The sequence below is a fragment of the Aristolochia californica genome, unplaced genomic scaffold (genome assembly GCF_029961685.1).
Source record: "Aristolochia californica isolate CCGP_79_NKW_82.1479 unplaced genomic scaffold, dmAriCali1.0.hap1 SCAF_2, whole genome shotgun sequence".
In the NCBI taxonomy this organism is placed as follows: domain Eukaryota; kingdom Viridiplantae; phylum Streptophyta; class Magnoliopsida; order Piperales; family Aristolochiaceae; genus Aristolochia; species Aristolochia californica.
The window spans coordinates 39,499,165-39,521,449 of NW_027181881.1; the positions used below are offsets into that span (position 1 = coordinate 39,499,165).

Below are 22,285 nucleotides of genomic sequence, written 5' to 3' on the forward strand. Positions count from 1 at the left end.
TAAATCTTTCCACAAGAGTCCAATATAATCTTTGTAAACTCGAGATGAACAATATTGTTTGTAACAGATTCTTCCATGTTATTTATCAACCAATTAATAACTAGAGTGTCCTCTTCCAGCCACCTTTTGTGGTTGGCATCTTTTTCATTGGTTGATGGTGGTGGCCTACTTAGATCATCAGTTAGACCATGAAGAATAAACAAATGTTTGATTAACTCAGACCAAGATAAATAACCGAACACACCTTTAAGTGGAATAGTTGTTATTTTCAAAAAATAGTATTTACAAGAACATTAGAGGGATTTGTTACACCTTCTGCAATGTTTTAAAAGATATCATGAAACTACCTTGCTCCTTAGAGACCAAACCTTGATTTCTCTAGAAGAAAACAAATTAGCCTTTTCAAGTAGGGATTAGTTACACCTGCAGCCATGTTAGAAAAAAATCATGAAATCACCTTGGTCCTAAGAGACCAAACCTTGATTTCTCATTTAGAAAATACAAATTAAAGACAAAGCTAAAATAAAACTTCTAAAATGAGTTGTTTAGATTTGGTAACTTCATTAAAAAAAAGCAAGACGCACACTATGTAGCAACCTCTTGAACAAGTAAAGGAATATAAGTAGCAACTTTTCAAAAGATAAACCAAAATACTCTTGTCCTTAGTTGCACGAAGGATGTTTCACTTTAGCTTTCCTCGAGCCCTAATTCAAGGGCTGGTAAAAAAGAAGAAGAATTGGATTTAGAGAAGTAATTTAATGGGCTAAAATCTGAAGGCAACAAGCATGACATTCTCGAAAGCAAAAACCTTAGGTTTTTTATGTGCACAATGACCAAAAAAACAAACTTAAAATCTCGTGCAAAATAATAATAAAAGAAACTGACCAACTTCCCAGAAAACGAGGACTTGATGAGGAAGGAAGAGAAATTTTTCTAGTGCTTATCTAGTGAGGAAGATGCCAACTTCTCTAGCTTTTTTACTCCAACCATGATAGCCTTCAATTTAGCATCAAACAAAAGATGAGCATTGCAAATAAAGACCCTAGAATCTCTATTCCGATAACATATTGATTTATAAGGCCTTAATCAGTGTTCTTAGCTTGAACAAGTGTAGTGCAAAGAAAAAGAGAGATGGAAGAGAGTTAAGAAGATGAAGCTTGAGTGAGAGACACTTCGTTGAATTAGGTCAAGTTCTTCTCATCCTCATTACTTAAAATAAGAAAAAAATATTACATATGACAAAGTACTCTTGTCAATGTTAGGGTAAAGACTCCTACATACATAGAAAGGGCATGCTAACATAAGTAAATTCAAGTACAACTTTATCTTTAATAGTATGTTGGATCAGACAATGGGTTGTTAATTGGGCACAACATTTGGGTGTGCTGATGCATTCAAATGCTAGCTTTTAAATATTTGGTTATGTGAAAAATCTCTATTTAGATGCTTATCAGACATTTGAATTGTTGATCTCAATATCCCTATTCAATATAGTTTTGATGATAATAAATATTTCAGACTATTATTATGCCTTCAAAGATTTAAAAAGAATTTAAAACTAATCAAAAGAATTTTTGGAACAGTTGTTCGAACATATTTCGAGTAGCAAAAGCTTCTAGAAGAAAGTTGTTCAATCAAGATCCAACCTATTGTATAAGATTTTAAGTGAAGATAGTAGGGGACCAACAACTTGATCAAGCAACATTTTTTGTTCAATAATAACTTGAAGGGCTTGAGTCTCTTAAGCAAAATTGTCTGAATAAAAATTAGTGTTCGAATAAATTTTGAACATAAGATGTGAAGCAACTCTAAATAAAATTTGTTCGTCCAAAATTTTTTCATTGAACAAAATTTGACAACAAAAAAGTTATTGGAGTTTGATAAAGAAAAAGTTGCTTAAATAAAAAATAGAGCAAAAACCTTCACATATGTTGGTCGAACAATATGCTAGGTTTGAACATGATTTAAAGCAATCAAGCTTCAAATGAAAATTTTCCCAAACAAATTTAGGTGTTCAAACAAAAGCAACATACAAGGAGAAGAAAGTTGTTCGAACAAGTCGAGCCAACTTAGAAGCTTTAGTATGACCATGACATATCTCCGAAACTTAAAAGTGACCTAACTTTTAAAATTTTATATTTTAAACTATTTATTATATATATTTATGGTCTAGAAACCTAGTAGCTAAATTCCATAAATGTAGATGCATTGAACTCTCTAAGTGAACACATTCCAAAAATCAGTGCTATAAAACTCAGACCATACTAACTAGTTGACTCAGATTTGATTGGACTCATTCCCTTCCTCAAGTTATGAGTCAAACGGCTTAGTCCCTTAATTTCACATTTTTCTGAGGTTTTTATACCATTTCGATTTCTATTCAATTTTCTCTCTCTGGATATGTGGTTGGTGTACAGGCACAAGACCAAGGTTCGTGCGTTAGTTGTACAAAAATAGGGATCACTCTAACACATTCCCTGCAAGTAAGGGACTATTTCACAAAAAAAAAAACTTTTAGTTAAAGTGAAAACTTGAGAGGCAAACTGGCAAAATGGAGATCCAGTCCCAACAGAAGAGAGACGCAGCAAGTCCTTTCACTGTAATCCTTCTTCTCGCTCGAAATCGTTCTTGTACCCATCATGCTCAATTCTGTAAAGATTAGGAAATCGACCTTTCCAAAAACCTGCTGAACGTGGCCAAGAATTCAATTGTGTCGAGAAACGAAAACCTACAGTGCTTTAGATTAGATTGATTGATCATGGAAGCTAGCCAGGTCGGATTAGAAAGAGAGAAAACGAGCTCTCAGTCTCCTATTGCTGTCGTTTCGAATTTCTGGAGAGGTAGGCATTTAACCTGCCTCGTCTTTATTTTCCTGTTACTCTTGAATGTCACTTTTTTATATTTGTTGTTTTATGAATTGGCTACTGTAACCGATTGATCTATCTTGCTGAAGCCAGAAATTTATGTAGGTATTGTTGATTATAATAGATGAGACAAAAAATCATTTTTCAATGGGAAAATTCTTCTCCTTCAGACGTTCAAATGTTCTGTTGAAAGAGGGCATAAGTATCTGCTATTTATTGTTTTATACGGGTTTTTGCATGTTAGAGGCTTGAGAATTTTAGAATCTGGAGCTTGTAAGATGAAATCTGCTTTATGTGATTTTGGTAGCCAATAATGTAACATCATTTTCACATCTATATCCTTTATGCTGTTTGGAACGAGATTATTGAGTTAGTCGTCTCAAATGTGGTTCATACGGCTTTAAGGTGATGTCACCTTAAAACATTTATGCAGATTTGGCTTCGAACTGCAGCCATATTTTGAGCAAGTTGGACTCTCCCATGTTGTTTATTCAGAGAACTTTCATTCGTCTCACCAAAAACTAGGAAAATATCTGAGGCACTCCCCCACAATAAAATTTTCTTTTCAGACACAGAAACTGCACTGTTGTTATAATGGACATCAAGTAGGACTGCTGTTACACTGCTGTTACAACTGTACATCATGTAGTTAAATTACCCTGGCAAGCAGTGTTAGCAGCTGTTACTATTTCTTGATGATTCTACAACCAGGAGTGCAACCCAGAAAAAAACAGGTTCTTGTTTAGCCAAAAATAGGGGTGAAATAAAGTGAAATAGAATAATTAGGGCTTAATTATGTTGTGAAAAATAATGCCAATCTTATCTTTTGTTTTACATAAGATAGTTTTTGTGCTTTTGAGCTTTTAGTATAGTGAAGAATGTGGGAGTTGGAATTACTACCTGGACTAATCTTTCTAGCAGCAGATATTTGTCTCACACATAAGAAGTAAAGGAAGGAGGATATTTTGATTAGTTAATTATGTGAAGCAGAGAAAACCTTTGTTAGGTCTACAGAAAAACTTTCTATCCATTCTGTTCTGTAAGGCCCATAATAGTACTTGAGCTGGAGAAACTACCCTGAAAAGACAGTTATTTTTTATTATCTATTTACTTCTACGTTAGGATTAGTTGGTGATCCTGACTTGGTCAGTCCTTTCCACCATGCAACATCTAAACCAGAGAAAAACTGGCTCACTCAAAATTATTGGATCTTTTATGCTGTTGTTGTTATGTTCAACGATCTATGTAAAATTGGCCTCTGACTTCCATTAGCAACTGCATCAGATGCTAGCTTGGCTTCCACTTTGTTACTCAGATCAGCAGGGTAAAATACTTTTTAGCATAAGAACAATGAGAGGCTCAATTAAGCAAATCTTGGGTGTGGTGGAGAAAACCCTCTTTCCTCACCAACACCTCATAAACAAATCGGAGGTACTAATAGACAGGCAACCACGGCTGGGTTCTAGTGTGAGGCCTTATTTTACTGAGGTTTGGGTTGTAGTTTGTGTAATGAACATTCAAATACATTGACATCTGGGCCTGTCTGTATATCTATATCTATATCCATATCTGTATCTATATCCATATCTGTATCTATATCTATATCTGTATCTGTATCTATATCTGTATCTGTATCTATATCTATATCTGTATCTGTATCTATATATCTATAATGTATCTATATCCATATCTACAGCCATATCTATATCTACGTTACGGTATACACATGATATCTGTGTTGGTTGAGCCTTTGGCTCAATGGCCATATGTGGGGAGAAATGTGAGGTATCTTGGGTTCTAATTTCACTAGGTTATGACTTTCAACATTCAATAAAAAAAGATATAAAATCTATCTATCTACATAAAATTGAGGTGGGCATGCTACTAATGTGCTATGTTTTGGTCTTTCTAAAAGCTTGGTTGATAGTCATTTTGTCCCTTCTATGTGGGTATTGATCTTGTTGTCTTTTTTATATAACGTTTTGCTGTTAAAAAGTAGACATTGTGTGAGAAAATCAGATCAAGGGTATTTTGGTCATTTTACATGACCAGATATTTGATATTATGGCACCATCTTGTTCAGCATGTTTGATTTAGTCTATGTACAAAATGTTCATAGGAAGAGTAGAATGGGAGTTATAAGGGAATAAGTGATTTTTATGTGAGGGGGGCATTTTTGTCTTTTATGTAATTTATTATCTAAATTTAATAAATAGCATTGTGGGTTATGCACGACCCCCAGAACAACTCATTCAGAGCTTGTGCATCTTTTTCTCTTCTCCTACTCTCTCTCTCTCCTCTTCTTCTCTCTCTCTAAGTTTACACTTTTTATGTGGTATCAGAGCCTTAATACTGTCAAACTCACCACCTAGACCATCTAGGAACTTTACCACCAGTAGATGGTTTTGTTGTTTCCTCAATTCCTGCCCATCTGTAATGAATGGATGATACACATTAATTTCCTGCCAGAGTGCCACAAATGTGTTATCAAATTTTGTAACTGTCTTGTTACCCTTTTAAGACCAAAGAAATTCATAAACTATGGATAAGTTGCACTCTTGAGCATATAAGTACTCCACAGAGACCCACATATCTTTTGCAGTTTCACAATGCATCACTTGATTCCTTAATGTTGAATCAATATTGTTGACAATCCAAGTCATAAGTTGGTTGTCTTCAGTTTCCTAATCATTAGTTGTTGGGATTGGAGGGTCGTCTTGGATATACTTTGTCCTCTTTCTACCATTCAAGAACATTTTCACTGATTTGGCCCAATTGAGATAATTCGGTCATGTCAACTTCTCAGATATCATAAACGCATCTTTACCATTAGATCCACCCATATCTCTGGATGGTACATAAAATTCACTGAAATCAGCCATAGAATAAGTATAGAGTCACTAAAATATTCAATTTCAATATCTAAACACTTTCGCAAATTAAAAAGATGTATGCCCCACTTCGTAAAAATTAGGGTTAGGACAAGAATGAGATGTGCACAAGTAGCATGTGCTCAAATCAACACCATATAGCAGACAAACAAAAGATCTTTCAAGAGTAGGCCTCAATTAGGGTTGGCATCAGCATACAGATTGATATACTACAAAATTAGGGATAGTTGACACACATCCCAAGATCTCTATAAAAGAACCATTTTTAGGGCAATCAAGGCATGAATAATTCTTCAAATGATGATAGAACCAATAACCCTAGGGTTATGGCAGAAGAAAAAGGAGAAAAAAATAATTTTTACCAATCAGTCATCGAGGAGATTTGAAAAACCCTGTTCTTGTGAAGTCGTGCAGATAAAAGAAGGCATTTTTCTGGCTAAGATGTACTCCCAACAAAGACCACTATTCTAATACCATGTAAAAAGTGTGAAACTTAGTGTGTGAGAGAGAGAGAAGCAGAAGAGAAAGGAGGTACAAGCTCTGAATGAGCTGCACCGGAGGTTGTGCATGATCCTCAAAGCTATTTATTAGGTTTAGATAATAAATTATGGAAAAAACAAAAATGCTCACTTATTCCCTTACAACTCCCATTCTACTCTTCCCATGAATATAAAAATTTGTACATAGACTATATCAAATATGCTGAACAAGATGGTGCCATAATACAAAATATACGATAACGTAAAATGACCAAAATACCCTTGATTTTGACAAAAACTATCAAACTTATGATTCATAAATTCAAAACCATTGTCAGTACACAAAATACAAATGGAAGCCGAAAATTGATTCTTTATTTCATTGAAAAAAAGTTTGAATGCATCAAATGATTCAGACTTCTCTTGAAGGAGCTAGACCCATGTAACCTACTGAAATCATCAATAGATAAAATGAAGTACCTACAACCAAACAGATAGTTACAGGACAAGGACCCTAAACATCTGAATGGATAACCTCCAATAGCTAACTTGTTTTATCATGTGAGGTTGGAAAGGAGCTCCTGTAATGCTTGCCCAGTTGACACGACTCATACCAAAAGGTAAGATTGGAAGGAAATTGTGAAAGACTTGAATCAATTTTGTCGACAAAGGATGACCTAATCGCAAAATGCCACTAGAATGAGGTAGGAGATGTATGAAGCACATGTAGTGTATTATCTGGTAGGTGATTCTCCAAATAATACAAATCATCTCTCATAAGTATAGAACCAATCATCCTCTTCATCACAAGGTCCTGAAATAAGCAATGAGTAGGATAAAACGTCAGAGAACAATTCATATATTTAGTTAACTAACTCACTAACACCACATTTAAGGGAAATTTAAGAACTAGTAAAGCAGACTGAGGAGCCAGGAAGGATGCATGAATAACAATACCTACACTGTGAACTGAAGAAATAAACCCATCAACTAAGTTTATTTGTTTTATATATAATGACTTTTTTATTTTAGAAAACAAGGATGACATACTTGACATGTGCGCAATAGATCTGGAATCAATAACCTAGGTAGGAGAAGAAGACACATGAAGAGTGGACATACCTTAAGTGGCCTGTTAGGAGCATGAACCATGGATGCCGAAAATGAACCACCTGATAACGGAACTAGGTGCTGCATAATTTGTTGTTGTTGCTAATAGTTGTTGTACCTCATCAATTCCCCCTGAAGGGACAGGAGCAACAACCTCTGTTATTATCCCATTGGTCTCATGACTGGTAGAGTTTTCCCAAGCAGGTTTTCTAAATTTTATCTAGCACCTATCAGAGTTATGGTTAGTTTGTCCACAATGGATACACTTTCTCTCAAACTTACCATCACCTCTACCTCGACCTTTGCCTGAACTGTCTCTACCTCTACCTCTCCCAAGACCTGTTCGGCCTCGAGATTAGTCTGTTGAGCTAGAATTAGGGCCCAAGGGCCCAAAGTATTAAGTGCAGTAACATCTGTCACCTTACCCCCTTTTTCTTCTTTAGATACCAAAGTTGATTTTGCCCTCATAATTCTATTGAAAGTAGTGGGTAATGAGGGTACTTGTTCTGAAGTTAGGATATGTGTGTTTACTCCTCAACAAAATGGGGTCGCACAGCATAAACATCATCATCTACTGGAAGTAGCTCGCACTATGATGTTGCATATGAAGGTTCCTAAGCACTATTGGGGTGAAGCGATGCTTACTGCATGCTACTTGATCAATAGGATGCCTTCATCTATCCTTGAAGGTAAAATTCCTATTTAGATTTTTTGGCCTTCAACTCCATTGTCTATAGTTTCTCCTTGTATCTTTGGATGTGTTTGTTTTGCTCATGTTTTGGGATCATCCATAGATAAGTTATCTCCTTGTGCAGTTAAGTGTCTTTCTTCGGTATTCGAGTACAAAAAGGGATAAAAGTGTCTTCGTTCATCTACTAGAAAACATTTGTATCTTTCAATGTCACATTCATTGAGGATACTCCCTTTTTTGAGTCTACTACTTCCAATGATGTGCCATCTTCTTCCACAGTTTCTGAGTCAGTTATTCCTTTGGTGGTTGATGATTGTCTTGGACCTATGCCAAATACCACTATTGAGAAATCCTTGTAGGTATATTAGCATCCATAGGTGCATCACTCTCAACCCATGACCTCCTCTCTCATGCCAGACCATAACTCGCCTCCGTCTTAGGATCCTAAGTTAAGTGATCTACACCTACCTATTGCTTTAAAGAAAGGTATTTGGATAGGTACTCATCATCCGTTGTCTCATTTTGTGTCATATGATCAGTTGTCTGACAACTATAGAAAGTTTGCATTGTCTATTTCTGCTTGCACTATTCTTTCTTCAGTGCAGGATGCTATGTCTTCTCCACAGTGGAAGCAAGCCATGGATGCTGAGATGGTTACTTCGTTAAAGCGAGAAACTTGGCAATTGTGTGGGTTTACCTTTAGGTGTTGCAATAGTTGGCTGGAGATGGGTGTATACAATAAAAAATAAAGTTGATGGCTCAGTTAAGAGGTATAAAACTCATCTTGTGGCCAAATGATATACACAAACTTATGGCGTATATGTATTTGAAATTTTTTCTCTAGTTGTTCGATTGTCCTCAGTATGCATTCTGGTATCTATTACTATTACTCAGGGGTCACTCTTAGACATAAAGAATGCCTTCTTGTATGGTGACCTTAAAGAAGAAGTCTACATGGAGCAACCTCTGCGGGTATGTTGCTTAGGGGGATATGCACAAGGTATACAAACTCAAGAAAACAATTTATGGCCTGAAACAAAGCCCTCGTGCTTTGTTTGAAAATTTTAGCCAAGTAGTGATGTCTATGGGCTTCTCTAGGAGCCATTGTGATCATTCATTGTTTGTCATGAAAAGGCCTTCAGGGATCATAATTTTCTTGTATATATGGATGATATTATATTGTGTGGTAGTGATACCCCTAGAATTTAAGAAGTTCAAACCAAAGACTTGAGGGCATTGAAATGTTTCTTGGGTGTCGAAGTTCAAGAAGCAAAGGACTGGTGTTATTTGAAAGAAAGTATATAACCGATATGCTACATTAGTATGGACTACTGGGAGCTAAACTGGTAGATACTCTGATGGAAGTTGGACTCAATCTGCACGATGACCAAAGTGTAGTATTGAATGATACAACATTGCATAGGAGACAAGTTGGGAAGCTTATATATGCCATAGGTACGTGCCTGGATATATCTTTTGCACTAAGTGTAGTAAGCTAGTTTATGGAACACTTACGGAAGATCAATCTCTAAGCAGCTCAGAGGATCTTGAGATATCTCAAGGGAGTGCCAGGGAAAGGTCTTTTCTTTAAAAATAATGGTCACTTGAAAATTGAGGTTTTCTCTGATGAAGACTACGCTAGGTCAAAGCTAGACAAAAAAATCTACTATAGGCTATTGTGTCTTTCTGGTGTAGTGCAAAAGCTGATTACAAAGCTATGCCACATATTGTTAGCAAGCTCATGTGGGTAAGATTGGTATCTAAGGAGTTAGACTTTCATCAAAAGGAAGTTATGATTATGTTTTGTGATAACCAAGTTGTTATTTTTATTGCCAGCAATCCCATTTTTCATGAGAGAACAAAACACAGAGATGGATTGACATTTTGTTAGAGAGGTTATAATGAAGAAAGAAGTGATCACCCCTATATTTGGTCAGCTGATCAACATGGAGATGTTGTTACCAACGCATTAGGAAAATGTGAATTCATACATTCTATGACCAGCTGGGCGTCATGGATATATATGCTCCAGCTTAAGGGGGAGTGTGAGAAAATCAGCTCAAGGGTATCGTGGTCATTTTACATGATCAGATATTTATAATATGGCACCATCTTGTTCAGTATGTCTGATGTAGTCTATGTGCAGATTTTTATATTCATAGGAAGAGTAGAAAGGGAGTTATAAGGGAATAAGTGGTTTTTATGTGAGGGGTATTTTTGTCTTTTCTGTGATTTATTTTCTAAACGTAATAAATAGCATTGGGGGTTGTACATGACCCCCAATGCAGCTCATTTAGAGTTTGTGCATCTTTTTCTCTCCTCCTTCTCTCTCTCTCTCTCTCTCTCTCTCTCTCTCTAAGTTTCACACTTGATTGGTAGGTATAAACTGAAGAGGTAAAGGTGTGCTCTCTCCTTATTGCTTGGCAAGTTTTCTCTTTTTCTTATGCTCTGTAGGTCACGTAGATTATAAGGTATTGGTGATGGCTAGAATTTTTGGGCAGTTGAGTGCCCATTTAGATTCGGAATTGCATCTATAGTGTCTTCTTCTTGAAAGCTTTGTCCAATCTATATAGGGACTGGTTCAGAATACCTCCTCATCATTCACTCTTTCCCTTCATTGTTATCAATTTAACTAGCAAATTATCATGGACGAACCTTTGTTCATGTGCATTTGATATTTTAAAGAGAACTGATGTATTTCTTGGAGCTTGAAATCATCTTGCTCTTGATCTTGTTCTCTAATTTAAGGTGTTACTTGTCTTGATTTAATGGTATGGTCAGATTACTATTAGGGTCAGCTTCCGTTTGTGGTCATAGTTATTTTATAAGAGAAAGGAGGCCAGATTCAAATCTGGCAAACCTTGGCTGCACCCAATTTTTTCTTCATTGTTAAAGTTACACTACTTACAAAAATACTTATTTACTCCATTATATTATGCTATTACATCCATTTTATCACTAAGAGATGGTAAAAGTAACAAAAATATCTGGAATCAACATCAGTCATAAATACTTGGGATTAAAAAATGAAACAGAAAAAAGTTTTAAGTGCTTTAATTCAAATCTATTTGTCAATTAGAAAAGGGTTCACCTGACTTATATGCACTTGGGTCCATACTCTTATTTTCCTTTCTTTATTGCTTTGTCTTCTCTTATATTTTGTCTTTACTCTTTCTCTCCCTCTCAGTCTCTCTGAAAAATAGCTCTTGTATACTTTTTTTTTGAAATGTTGATAATTTTATTTCAAAGAAAGAGAAGATACATCAAGAGACTTCCCCTAACAACAAGAGCTTGAAGAGAGGGGGACTGGGGCGGGGGGGAGTAATTTAGTGCACAAATTAGCAACCGAATTGGGCTGATCTATGTATGTGAGACGAAGTACAAGAAATGGTAGATACAATGTCCAATCAAGAAAAATTTGCCAATGATGTCATGGGGGGAAGGATGAGGTGGATCACCATCCGATGACAATCTTGGAGTCTCCCTCAATGATAAGGGGACCACTGAAGCGGTTCTGAAAAATTCGCAAGCCGTGAAGGAGACCGGAGAGCTCAGCAGTACAATTCCAAGAGGGCCAGAGTAAAAGAGGATGGTAGTGCCCCTTGGATAAAAAATCACCCCACCAAACCCAGCCAAACTCGGGTTCCCAAAGGCGCTACCATCAAAGTTTAGCTTATAATATCCGGAGGGAGGAGGCTCCCAAACAACAACTTGGCGGGGGGTAGTGGGGACAGACATCTGAGCAATAATCTTCCAATTGGTGCGGACCGGGACACAAAAGAGGCAGGCAAGCTCTTTCTAGGTGCAAATCCTGGAAGAAATGAGTCGAGTGGCAGTGCAGGAAACCTCAGTAGATAAGCGAAAAGTACAGTCAAACCGTCTGAAGTTCCTTTCCTTCCAAAGGTACCAAGGAATGAAAGCAATGCAGGCAGCCAACAAAAGCTTGCCCAAGCTAGGCAGGCGGGTTCCAAAAGAGAAACAACACATGGTGCTTAGGTCAAGTGGGATGCAGAAGCTGAGTCCCATGTTGTCAATCATGTAGGTCTAAACTTTCCAGGCGAAGTCACAAAGGAGGAGGTGATTCACAATTTCAGCCTCTGTCCCGCAAAAGGGTTAGAGAGGATCGGGAGTGGTGTTGCCACGCCTAATAAGGTTGCCTACAGTAAGGATCTTGTTGCTGCAGGCACTCCAAAGGAAAAACTTCACCTTGGGCGGGGCCGAGAGGCGCCAGGCAAGAGCAGCCGAATGTGCGGCAGGAGGCCGGGTCCATCCCATAAGATGACGGTAGGCCGAGGAGACCGAGAATTGCTCGCTGTCATCATGGAGCCAAATCATCTGGTCAACCGTCTAAGGGCGAACCATAACACTACCGAGACTATCAATCAAGCCACAAACAGAAATGATTTCCTCATCAGTAAGGCCGCGTCTAAGGCAGAGATTCCATGAGCCATTCTGCCAAGCGTCAGAGACAGATAAGTCGCGGTTGGTGGTGAGCTGAAGCAGCGATGGGTAAGACGAGGCAAGAGAGCCATCACCCGACCACCAATCTATCCAGAAACGCAGACTGGAGCCATCTCCAATAAAGAATCAAATGGTAGTTTAGAAAGAGGAGAACAAATGAAACATGACGTTCTAGATGGGGAAGAGATAACGACAGTTGCCGCTACTAATCCATCTATCATTAAGACACCGAAGCTTGAAGGCAACCATTGGCTTCCATGAAGCCCCCGAGGAAGAGTTGAGCTTCCAAAACAACTTGAGCAATAGAGCATGTCCCATTTCCTTGGTGTGTCTGATCCCGAGCCCACCCAAAGATTTTGGCTTACACACTTAATCCCAACTGACAAGGTGATAATGAAACTCATTTCCAGTGCACGCCACAGAAAATGTCTCTTGATCATGTCAATGAGCCGACTAATAGAGGCGGGGCAAGCCAGGACAGAGAGGAAGTAGTTGGGAATACCCGCGAGACATGAGTTTATGAAGATCAATCTACCAGCCTTGGAGAGCATCCTACCCTTCCAGGAGGAGAGGCGTTGCTCAAGCCGCTTTATCGCAGGAGCCCAGAGACCCATCTGGGGTTTGCTGTCAGTAAGAGGAAGACCCAGGTAGTATGTGGGAGCAATCGCAATGGGACATCCTAGAGTCTTTGCCATAATTTGAAGCAAGGGGGGATTGATGTGAGAACCCATGATGGTTGACTTTCACTAGTTAACTTTTTGACCAAAAGTTATCTCAAAAAGGCCGAGAAGGGCCTTAATGTTGCGGACCTGGTCAAGAGTGCCAACGCCGAAGCAAATGGTGTTATCCGCAAACTGGAGCAGGGGGATGTCAAAGCAACTCTATTCGGAGACGGCCTCTAACCAACCAATGCTGCGGGAAGAGTAGAACATAGAGGATAAGTACTCAGCAATGATGTTGAAGAGGAGTGGGGAGAGGGGGTCTCCCTAGCGAATGCTTCAAGTACCTTGGAAGAAGCCACAAACCATGCCATTGAGAAGCATGGAGTAAGAGGCTGAAGAGATACAATTGCGGATCCAAAACCTCCATTTGTCTCGGAAGCCCATACGTTGCATAATGTCGTCCAGGAGGGACCAACTAACTCGGTCGAAAGCCTTCTCGAGGTCCAACTTAAGGACAAACCGTAACCGACCCATCTTGGCAAAATGATCCAAAATTTCATGCGTGGCCATAGTTGAGTCAAGTATGTCACGACCTCTGATAAAAGAATTCTGGCCCCGGTGGATGATGGTAGGTAGAACAACCTTGAGACACGACGAGCCAGGATGCTGGCGATGATCTTGTAGGGACTTGAAACGAGACTGATCGGCCGATAATCCTGAGGGCGCTCCACACTAGTTTTCTTGGGCACTAGAGCTTTAAGAGAAGCACCCACACTCTTAAAGTGATTCCATGATCATAGAAGCTTTGGACCATGGAAATGATGTCCGACCTCACAACAGGCCAACAAGCCTTGTAGAATTCCCTGTTGAATCCATTAGGCCCGGGGGCCCTATCCCGGGGGAGTCCCAGTACAGCATCATCAACCTCCAAGTCAAAGAAAAGAAACTCAATGAAACTCACTAGAATTGGGGAAATCTTGGAGAAGTGAAGGTTAGGGAGCCTAGGCCGGTGGTGGTGCTCCTCTCTGTAAAGATCTGCAAAGAAATTGAGAAAAACATCAGTAATGGAGGTCCTATCCAAGGTAAGACCCGGTTAGTCCTACGGGCTGAGGTGATGGCATGGAAGAATTTGTGTTAGCATTCCCCTTGGCCAACCACTTAAAGTGAGTTTTGTGCTTCCAATGAACCCTTTCAGAGTGCATAATAGATTGAAAATTGCATTGAAGAGAGATGCGGGTAGAAAACTCAGCATGAGTAAGACATCTTTGCTCCTCAACCGTATCAAGGGCAGCAATCTGAGACTGGAGAGGATTTCTGAGAGGGGGCAGCAAGCGACGCTCCGAGGACCATGATTTGAGCTTTACTTTGAGATACTTCCAACTTGTGGGAGAGAGACCAGCCATCATAGTTAGGGTCCCTAAAGGTTTCCCACCATGAGGTGATGTTGCCGCCGAAGTGTTTGTTCAACAACCAAGAATTATCAAACCTGAAGGGTGTAGGCCCCCATTTATCAAGTTTGGTATCAATCTGAATAAGCCAGTGGTCAGAGCCAGCACGGCTCAAAACCGACCCACAGGTGTTGCCGTAGAGCCTAAGCCAGTCACCAGTGGCAAATAACCAATCAAGCTTGGAAAGGATGGGAGACCTCTGACCATTGGACCAAGTAAACATCTTGCCAGAGAGGTTGATTTCTTCTAGCTCAAAACTGCTGATAAAGTCAGCAAATTGCCTCATGGTTGAGGTAGTCCGAGATGTAGGGGGAGACTTCTCATTAAAAAAAGGGGTTGCATTGAAATCCCCGACAAGGAGCCAAGGAATGGGCCAAAGAGGCAAAAGGCCAGAAATCTCGTCCCAAAAAGAGTGACGATTCCGGTATCTAGTAGGGCCATAAATGCCGGCAAGCTCCCAAGTGAAACCAGTGCATCTGTCACGTGACTTAACTCCAATAGAGAAAGAGCCAATCCCGTGATCTAAGGCTTCAACTGCAGAGGAGTTCCAGAGAAGAAAAAAGGTCACCAAAAAACCTAGTAGCATTGATAGCAAGTCAGTCCAAATTCTTACAACCTCAAAGGTCATGCATAATGGAATTGGAAGGGTTTTGGCATTTAGATTCTTGGAGGATTACAATAGATGGGTTACTTCTGGAAGGAAGATTCCGAATAATAACACGCATTCTGGAAGATCCAATCCCACGAACATTCCAAGAAAGAATAATCATTTCTTGACTTCTCTGCTAACTCCTGATGTGGTCTTGCCACCCGAAATGTTATCACTGTAAACCACTCCCATTCTTCGAGCCAACTCGAAGATACGACCCCAAGTTTCATCATCAAACTGTTGGCGCTCATTCTGCAAAGCCAAGTAGAACTATCGGTTTTTGTCATCTGCGGGGGAAAGCAAGGGTCTCCTTGGCTGACTGGTCCCAGATGATGAGGGAGATGAGGACTCACTGCCGGAAAGGAGGGAGGAGGTGGGTCTGAGAGGGGCCTAGCTCGTCGGTGAGAGATCCATACGAGCGATAGGAGGGGCAATGATGGCAGACAGGGTTTGAGGGGGAGGGGATGGGAGATGTTGTGTGTGTGTGTGTGCGTGGTGTTGTGGGGGGGGTGGGGGGGGGGGGGGGGGGGGGGGGTTGCATTTTGGCGTGGGACTGATCAGTGTCAAGATGCAGGAAAGTCATCCCAGAGTGAACGCGGTTGGGGTTGATGAAGAGTCTGGCTCGGTCAAGTCGTCGGCGTTCAGCCATGCTACTGTCCAATCTGATCAAAGTACCAAAGTGGCTGGCAATGAGACTAAATACACTGCTCTCCCAGAGTTCAGGCGAAAGGCCCGTAATCTGAATCCACTGACCGAGGCCACTGTGGTGCAAGGAGGGGGTCCAGTAACGGACTGAAGCAATGGGGGTAGAGACTGCAAGCCGAGTTACCATCCAGCGGTCATCAATTAAGTGGAAGGTAACTATCCACTTGCCCGGGCAGAGATATGATGCCAGAGGGCTGTAGTCTAGGTGCAGGTGGCATTGGAATCAGTTTGATATGAACTGACCCTCAGCCGGTGGTGTGCTGGAGGAGACCATGGCAGCACAGAGGAGGCGGTCAAAACCATGGTGAATCAGGTTTGGAGGGATTGAAATGGTGTCATGGTTTTGTTCCAAGGAGGAAGAGTTTGAGCTTTGTGGAGCTGGGGATGAAGGGAAGGGGAGTAGGAATTGGAACTGATTTCTGGGCCAGGGGGTCGGTCGGGTCAGGAGCTGGGCAAGTGGGAGCAGTTTTCTGGATTGTTGGGTTTGGGAGCAAAGGGGGCAAAGGGCCAAAAGGGAGGTAGTCTGGTTGGGGAGGGTAGGTGTTGGACAGTGATGGGGGTGGAAGAAAGTGGCGGATGGTGCAGGCTAGCTGACTCCAGCAGAAGCTGGAGTTAGTTGTTTCTGGGATAGTGACACGGGCCATGGTTGCCCCTGTGCTGCAAAATTTTGCATTCAAAGTGGTTCCCACGGTGGATCGTACGAAAATAATATTGGCAGGATCCAGACCAGAGTTCTCTGGTTTTGGGCGATGTCCTCATATCTTCAACAGTTGTTGCCGAGAAGGCAGTGAGGAAAGAAGCACCGGTCGACAAAGGAACAATGATGAAGGCACAACGCTCCTTTGTTTTTACTGTAATACGGACATTTTCGGCACTCCGGAGACCACCTGCGTGATTGTGACTGTTGTAGGACCAAAAACGAAGTGAAAAGGTGGCTCTCGGGGTCGTCTTCTCCGGCTCCGGCAGCAAACAGTGGTCCAGCTGGTGGCACCGCCGTCGTCACAGGTCGCACCACCACTGTTCGGGCTCTCCTCACTGCTGTTGCTCTCGGAATCACCAGAAAAGTGATATTGAGAGTGTCGAACAGCATCTGGAGACCATCGGGCGTCACCTGCGGAAGATGCAGGTCTTCGTTGCCATTGAGGAGAGTGAGGTGGGGAAGTTTTTTCCCCCTGAATCGTCGTCGGAGGTGGGGTCTCGATCGGGAACAACAAGTACCTTTCAGCTTCTGTCTCCCTGAAAGATCATGACCACATCTGGTTCGATGAGCAGCAGGACTGCTTGTCGATTGTCGCGAGGACTCGTCGGCCGTCGGTGCGACAGTTCGTCGGCTCGTCGGGCTGCTGGTCCTTTAGCCCCATCATTTTCCCGTTGATTCTCCCTCCGATCTGGTCTCTCCCTTCTCTCTGGTTTCTGTCTTCTCTCTCGTTGTGACATTCCTTCGGCTCATTTGAGCTCTTCGCACGTTACGATTCTTTTAGCGCACGTTACTCTTGTATATTTGATATTGTAAAATGATTGGATGATATTTTTTTTTAAATATTTTTTTGCAGTATTGGATGTTCTGGAATTTTTAATGCGTTTTACTTCTGAAACTGAGTTTGAAGTTTCATGAATTTGCCATCTTTCAGATTTTGATTTAGAGAAAGAAAGAAGTGGGCTGGATGAGCAAGGGCTTAGGATAGCTGAAAATCAAGAAAGTAGCCAAAAGAACAGAAGAAAACTTGCTGAAAGTACTCGAGGTATATTATGTCTATCATATTTCTCAAACTTTGGCGACTTTCTTATATTGTCAAAAATATTGATTAAGCTAGTGGTTGAAAGCTATCTATCACCATCTACAAAATTCTTTTCTGGACTATTCATTATAGTTCAATTTCTAAGGTACATTGCCTCTTGTGGACAGATTTTAAAAAAGCTTCACCAGAAGAGAAGTTAAATTTGTTTAATTCCTTGCTTAAGGGTTATCAAGAAGAAGTTGACAATCTTACAAAGAGGGCAAAGTTTGGGGAAAATGCCTTCCTAAATATCTACCAGAAGCTATATGAGGCTCCAGATCCTTATCCAGCTCTTGCTTCAATTTCTGTGAGTAGTACCATTTATCTATGTAGAGAATGTTTTTTTACCTTGCTTCCATTCATTTTGACATGGTGTTATTTCCTTATGTTTCAACTTTTATTATGAGCTTAGGAGCAAGATTTGAAAATATCAGAACTGGAATCAGAGAACCGAAAGATGAAGCTGGAACTTGAAGAGTTCAGGGCTGAAGCTGCTCATTTAAAGAATCAACAGGCTACGATAAGGAGGCTTGAGGAACGCAACCGTCAGCTGGAGCAGCAGGTCAGTCTGGCACAAGATAAATATCCATTCAATTATTCAAGGCTTCAATTGTACTTATTTTTACCACTGTCTAGAAAATAAAATAAAACAAAATATGGAAAGAAGAAGTGATCTTCAAATAATCTGTTATAAGAAGAAGTCGTGTACTAATAATCTGTTATTCTCACAAAACCATCATGCCTGAATAGTTTTTTTTTTTATGAAGGATGTAAAAAATTTATAAAAGAGGGAGAGAAATATACAAACCTAACTAAGCGGACCTTCTTCCACAACAAGTGTTTGAGTGAAACACCCAACTTAGCTTGAGTATCTGCCAAGTGATTGGGAGACCTAGGGATGTGGTTCCAAGTACAATTCAAAAGAGAAGTTATATTACATATTTCAAAGTAAATGTTCCAATGCCGCCAAGGGGATTGATTGCCTTCGCGCACCACTCTATCACATTCTTGGAGTCGCCTTCAATAAGGAGGGGCCCCACAAGATGGCCTTGGAAGTCTTGAAGCCCGTTGAGCAATCCAGAGAGTTCTACAGTGGTTGAGTTGGAGACTCCCAATGGCTCGGCAAAAGAGTAAAGGAGACGACAATTTTTGTCATGGATTACTCCTCCGAAACTAACAGGACCAGGGCAGCCAAAGGCTCTGCCATCAAAATTCAACTTATAGGGGTCGCAGGTAGAGGAGCCCAAGTCGCCATTACTGGAGGACGAGAAAGATGCACCATCTCAGCTACCACACGCCAGTTCCCTCTAAGATTAGAGCCACTGAGGTAACTGAATTCCTTCCGAGTCATGAGCCAGGTTGATGCTTGACCAACAATTTTATCTACCAGAACTTCAATGGTGGAAAATATAAATTTGAATTTCCGACTATTCATTTCCTTCCATAAGGCCCAAAGGATATGACCCACACAACTAGATATGAGTAGTTTTCCGAGCTTTGGTAGTCTAGCATTAGTGACTGAGAGGTAGTGGATGACAGATTTTGGAAGGTACAGTGCTAGAGGCTGATTTTATTAAGAAGGCTAGTCCAGACTACATGGGCAAGGTGGCAGTGGAGTAGGACATGGGTGGCAGTTTCGGGAGTATTTTGGCAAAAAGGGCAAGAGGGGTCTTGGACAGAAGTGCTATGCCGAATAAGGGAATTAGAGGTGAGAATTTTATTTCTACAAGCACTCCAAATAAAGAATTTCGCATGAGGGGCAAGTAAGGTCTAGGCAATGGCTATAGGGTGGCTAGGTTGAGGGGGGTTGGGACTACTAAGGAATTCATAGGCCGAGGCGGTGGTAAAAGATCCTTTGGAGCAAGGGGTCTAGATAAGTATCCAGCGAGGATGTCTGGAGCTTTACCTTGAAGAGGCTGGTAAGGAGATTTGATGCCAAAATGGCCTCACAGTTTGGAAGAGCTCTCCGAAGATTCAAATTCCAACCACTAGTTTCGGACTAGAGGTCAAAGATAGAAACATCAGTGCTCCTGGCCAAGTTTGATATCAAGCCATGGCTGCTATCAAGTATACTGAAATCCAACCACCAATCAGACAAAAAATTTGTGAAACGACCATTACTGATATAACATTTGACTGCCTTCCTGAAGTGGGGAGTAGCATGATGATTTTTTTCCAAACAAGGGACAAATGGTAGCGCCATCCACCCTCAATCCACCAACCAATCGGTTTGTTCGCAATAGCGGCGATTAAAGCTCTCCATATCAGTTCTGGGAACAAGTTGAATTTCCATATCCATTTCAAGAGAAAGGCAGAGTTGGTGGTTGCAGTATCACGGATCTCGAGACCCCCAAGGTCACATCTGGTACTTCCTTTCACCATTAGCGCTTCCCCCCTCCCCCCTCCACGGAAACCTTCTTTTGATGTAGTCAATTCTGTTTCTGATTGATGCATGACACTTAAATAGTGACAAATAGTAACTGGGAATTCCATGTAGGTAGGATTTAATAAGCACAAGTTTACCTGCTTTAGAAAGAAATTTCTCTCTCCAAGAAGCTAGACGACCCTCCAAACGTTCAATTACTGAATGCCAGGAGCTTTTTGAAGGCATGCTAGAGATCGAAGGGAGGCTCAGATAGGTGCTAGGAGGAGTTGCAATTTTTCACCCTAGATAGCTAGCCATTGAGTTCAGTAAATTAAGATCAAAATTGAAACTAGTGATGGAGAATTTTGTCTAGTTGACTTTTTGACCAGAGGTAATTTCGAATAAGTTGAGCAAGGCTTTAATGTGAGAGACTTGGGCCATTGTGCCTTCACCGAAGAAAATAGTATCATCAGCATACTGGAGAAGGGCAATGTCTTAAGCAGGGTCAGCAGAGATGGCATTGAGCCAATTGGTGTCTTTGGCAAGGTGGACCATAGCCGACAGGTGTTTAACAATGAGGTTGAATAGAAATGGTGAAAGAGGGTCCCCCTGGCGGATACCCCTCGATCTGTTAAAAAAACCACTGGATTTGCCATTAAACAAAATGGAATACGGTGCAGTTGAGATATAACTTCTCATCCAGAATCTCCAGTGGGTGCTAAAACCCATTTGGTAAAAAAGATGGTCAATAAGCTTCTAGTTGACACGGTTAAAGGCTTTTTCAAAGTCAAGCTTCAAGACAATTCTAGGTAGGTTGGATTTTTTGAAGGAGTCAAGCAATTCATGAAGAACCATTGCCAAATCAAGAATATTTCGGCTTCTGATGAAGGCACTTTGGTAGGGGTTTATTATTTGAGGGAGGGTGGATCTGAGGCGGTTAGCAAGAATGCGTGCAATGATTTTGTATGAGCTAGTGATGAGCTTGATAGGTTTGAAGTCTTGAGGAAAGGTTGAGTTGGATTTTTTTGGGATTAAAGCAATGAAGGAGGCTCCGATGGATTTATGGTTGATACCAACTTGATAAATTTTTTTTGCAAAGGCATGCACATCATTTCTGACAGTTCCCTAAAATTTGTGGTAGAACTTTCCATTAAATCCATCCGGCCCAGGGGCCTGATCCTTAGGCAAGCCAAGGGCAACCAAGTTGATTTCTTCAGATGAGAAAGGACACTCCAGATTTTCAGCATCCAAATTTGTGATGCGCTTGAACGCGAGTTGATGAAGGATTGGCCGGTTGAATGACTCCTTGAAGTAAAGATTTTTAAAAAACTTAACAAGAAGGTGAGATATAGAGAGGCTATCCGTGATCACCTAGTCTCCATGACAGAGAGAAGAGATACGGCTAGCTCTCTGTCTTGTCGAGGCAACGACATGGACAAACCTTGTATTTCCATCCCTGTCGGTCAGCCAACAGAATCTTGCCAGTTGTTTCCAGTGAATAGTTTCATTTTAAAGAAGATTCGTAAGGTCATGATTTAAATGATTTCAGAGAATTAATTCAGGAGTAGAAAGAGACCTTTGTTCCTCGAGGAGATCAAGCTTAGAAATATGACGTTGAACTAAATCTTTCCGACGGGCAGCAGCAACACGATGGTTGGTGGACCAAGTGCAAATTTTGGACTTCAAGGCTTTGAGCTTGAGGGGGGAAGGACCAACCCGGGTTGGGGTGGTGAGTAAGTTTTTGCCACCAAATGGCAAGTTGAGATGCAAAAGTTCTATTAGGGATCCAGGAGTTTTCAAAGCGAAACAAAGATCAACACCAAGCTGGGGGGTGAGGTTGATTTGGATTGGCTAGTGGTCAAAGCTGACTTTATTAAGAACTTAGACCCGATGTGTTGCCAAAAAGTTGAGCCAATAATTATTTGCAAGGAATTTATCGAGTTTGGAAAGAATAGGGGGGTGTTGGCCATTGGACCAAGTGTATTTTTTTCCTGGAGAGAGGGATTTTTGAGAGTTCAAGGCTGCCAATGAGATCTAAGAAGGCACACATTTTGGAAGATATTTTTCTGGCGGAAGGGGATTTTTCAGAGCAAAGAAGGGTGGCATTGAAGTCTCCGACAAGGAGCCAAGGCAAGTCCCAGAGTTGGATGAGGAGGATTTCATCCCAGAAGGGAGCACGATC

At 40.8% G+C, this 22,285-nt stretch overlaps 1 protein-coding gene across 1 annotated transcript in view; it reads left to right on the top strand.

Annotated features, from left to right (window-relative positions):
* Window positions 1-2,527: 2,527 nt before the first annotated feature.
* The window catches only part of LOC137955644 (protein CASP-like), a 35,133-nt gene continuing 15,375 nt past the window's right edge, over window positions 2,528-22,285 (top strand). The window contains exons 1-4 of the mRNA XM_068802676.1: window positions 2,528-2,840; window positions 17,592-17,702; window positions 17,867-18,045; window positions 18,151-18,300. Coding sequence (XP_068658777.1) covers window positions 2,759-2,840; window positions 17,592-17,702; window positions 17,867-18,045; window positions 18,151-18,300 — 522 coding nt within the window. The 5' untranslated portion in view covers window positions 2,528-2,758. The remainder of the gene's footprint in view (window positions 2,841-17,591; window positions 17,703-17,866; window positions 18,046-18,150; window positions 18,301-22,285) is intronic.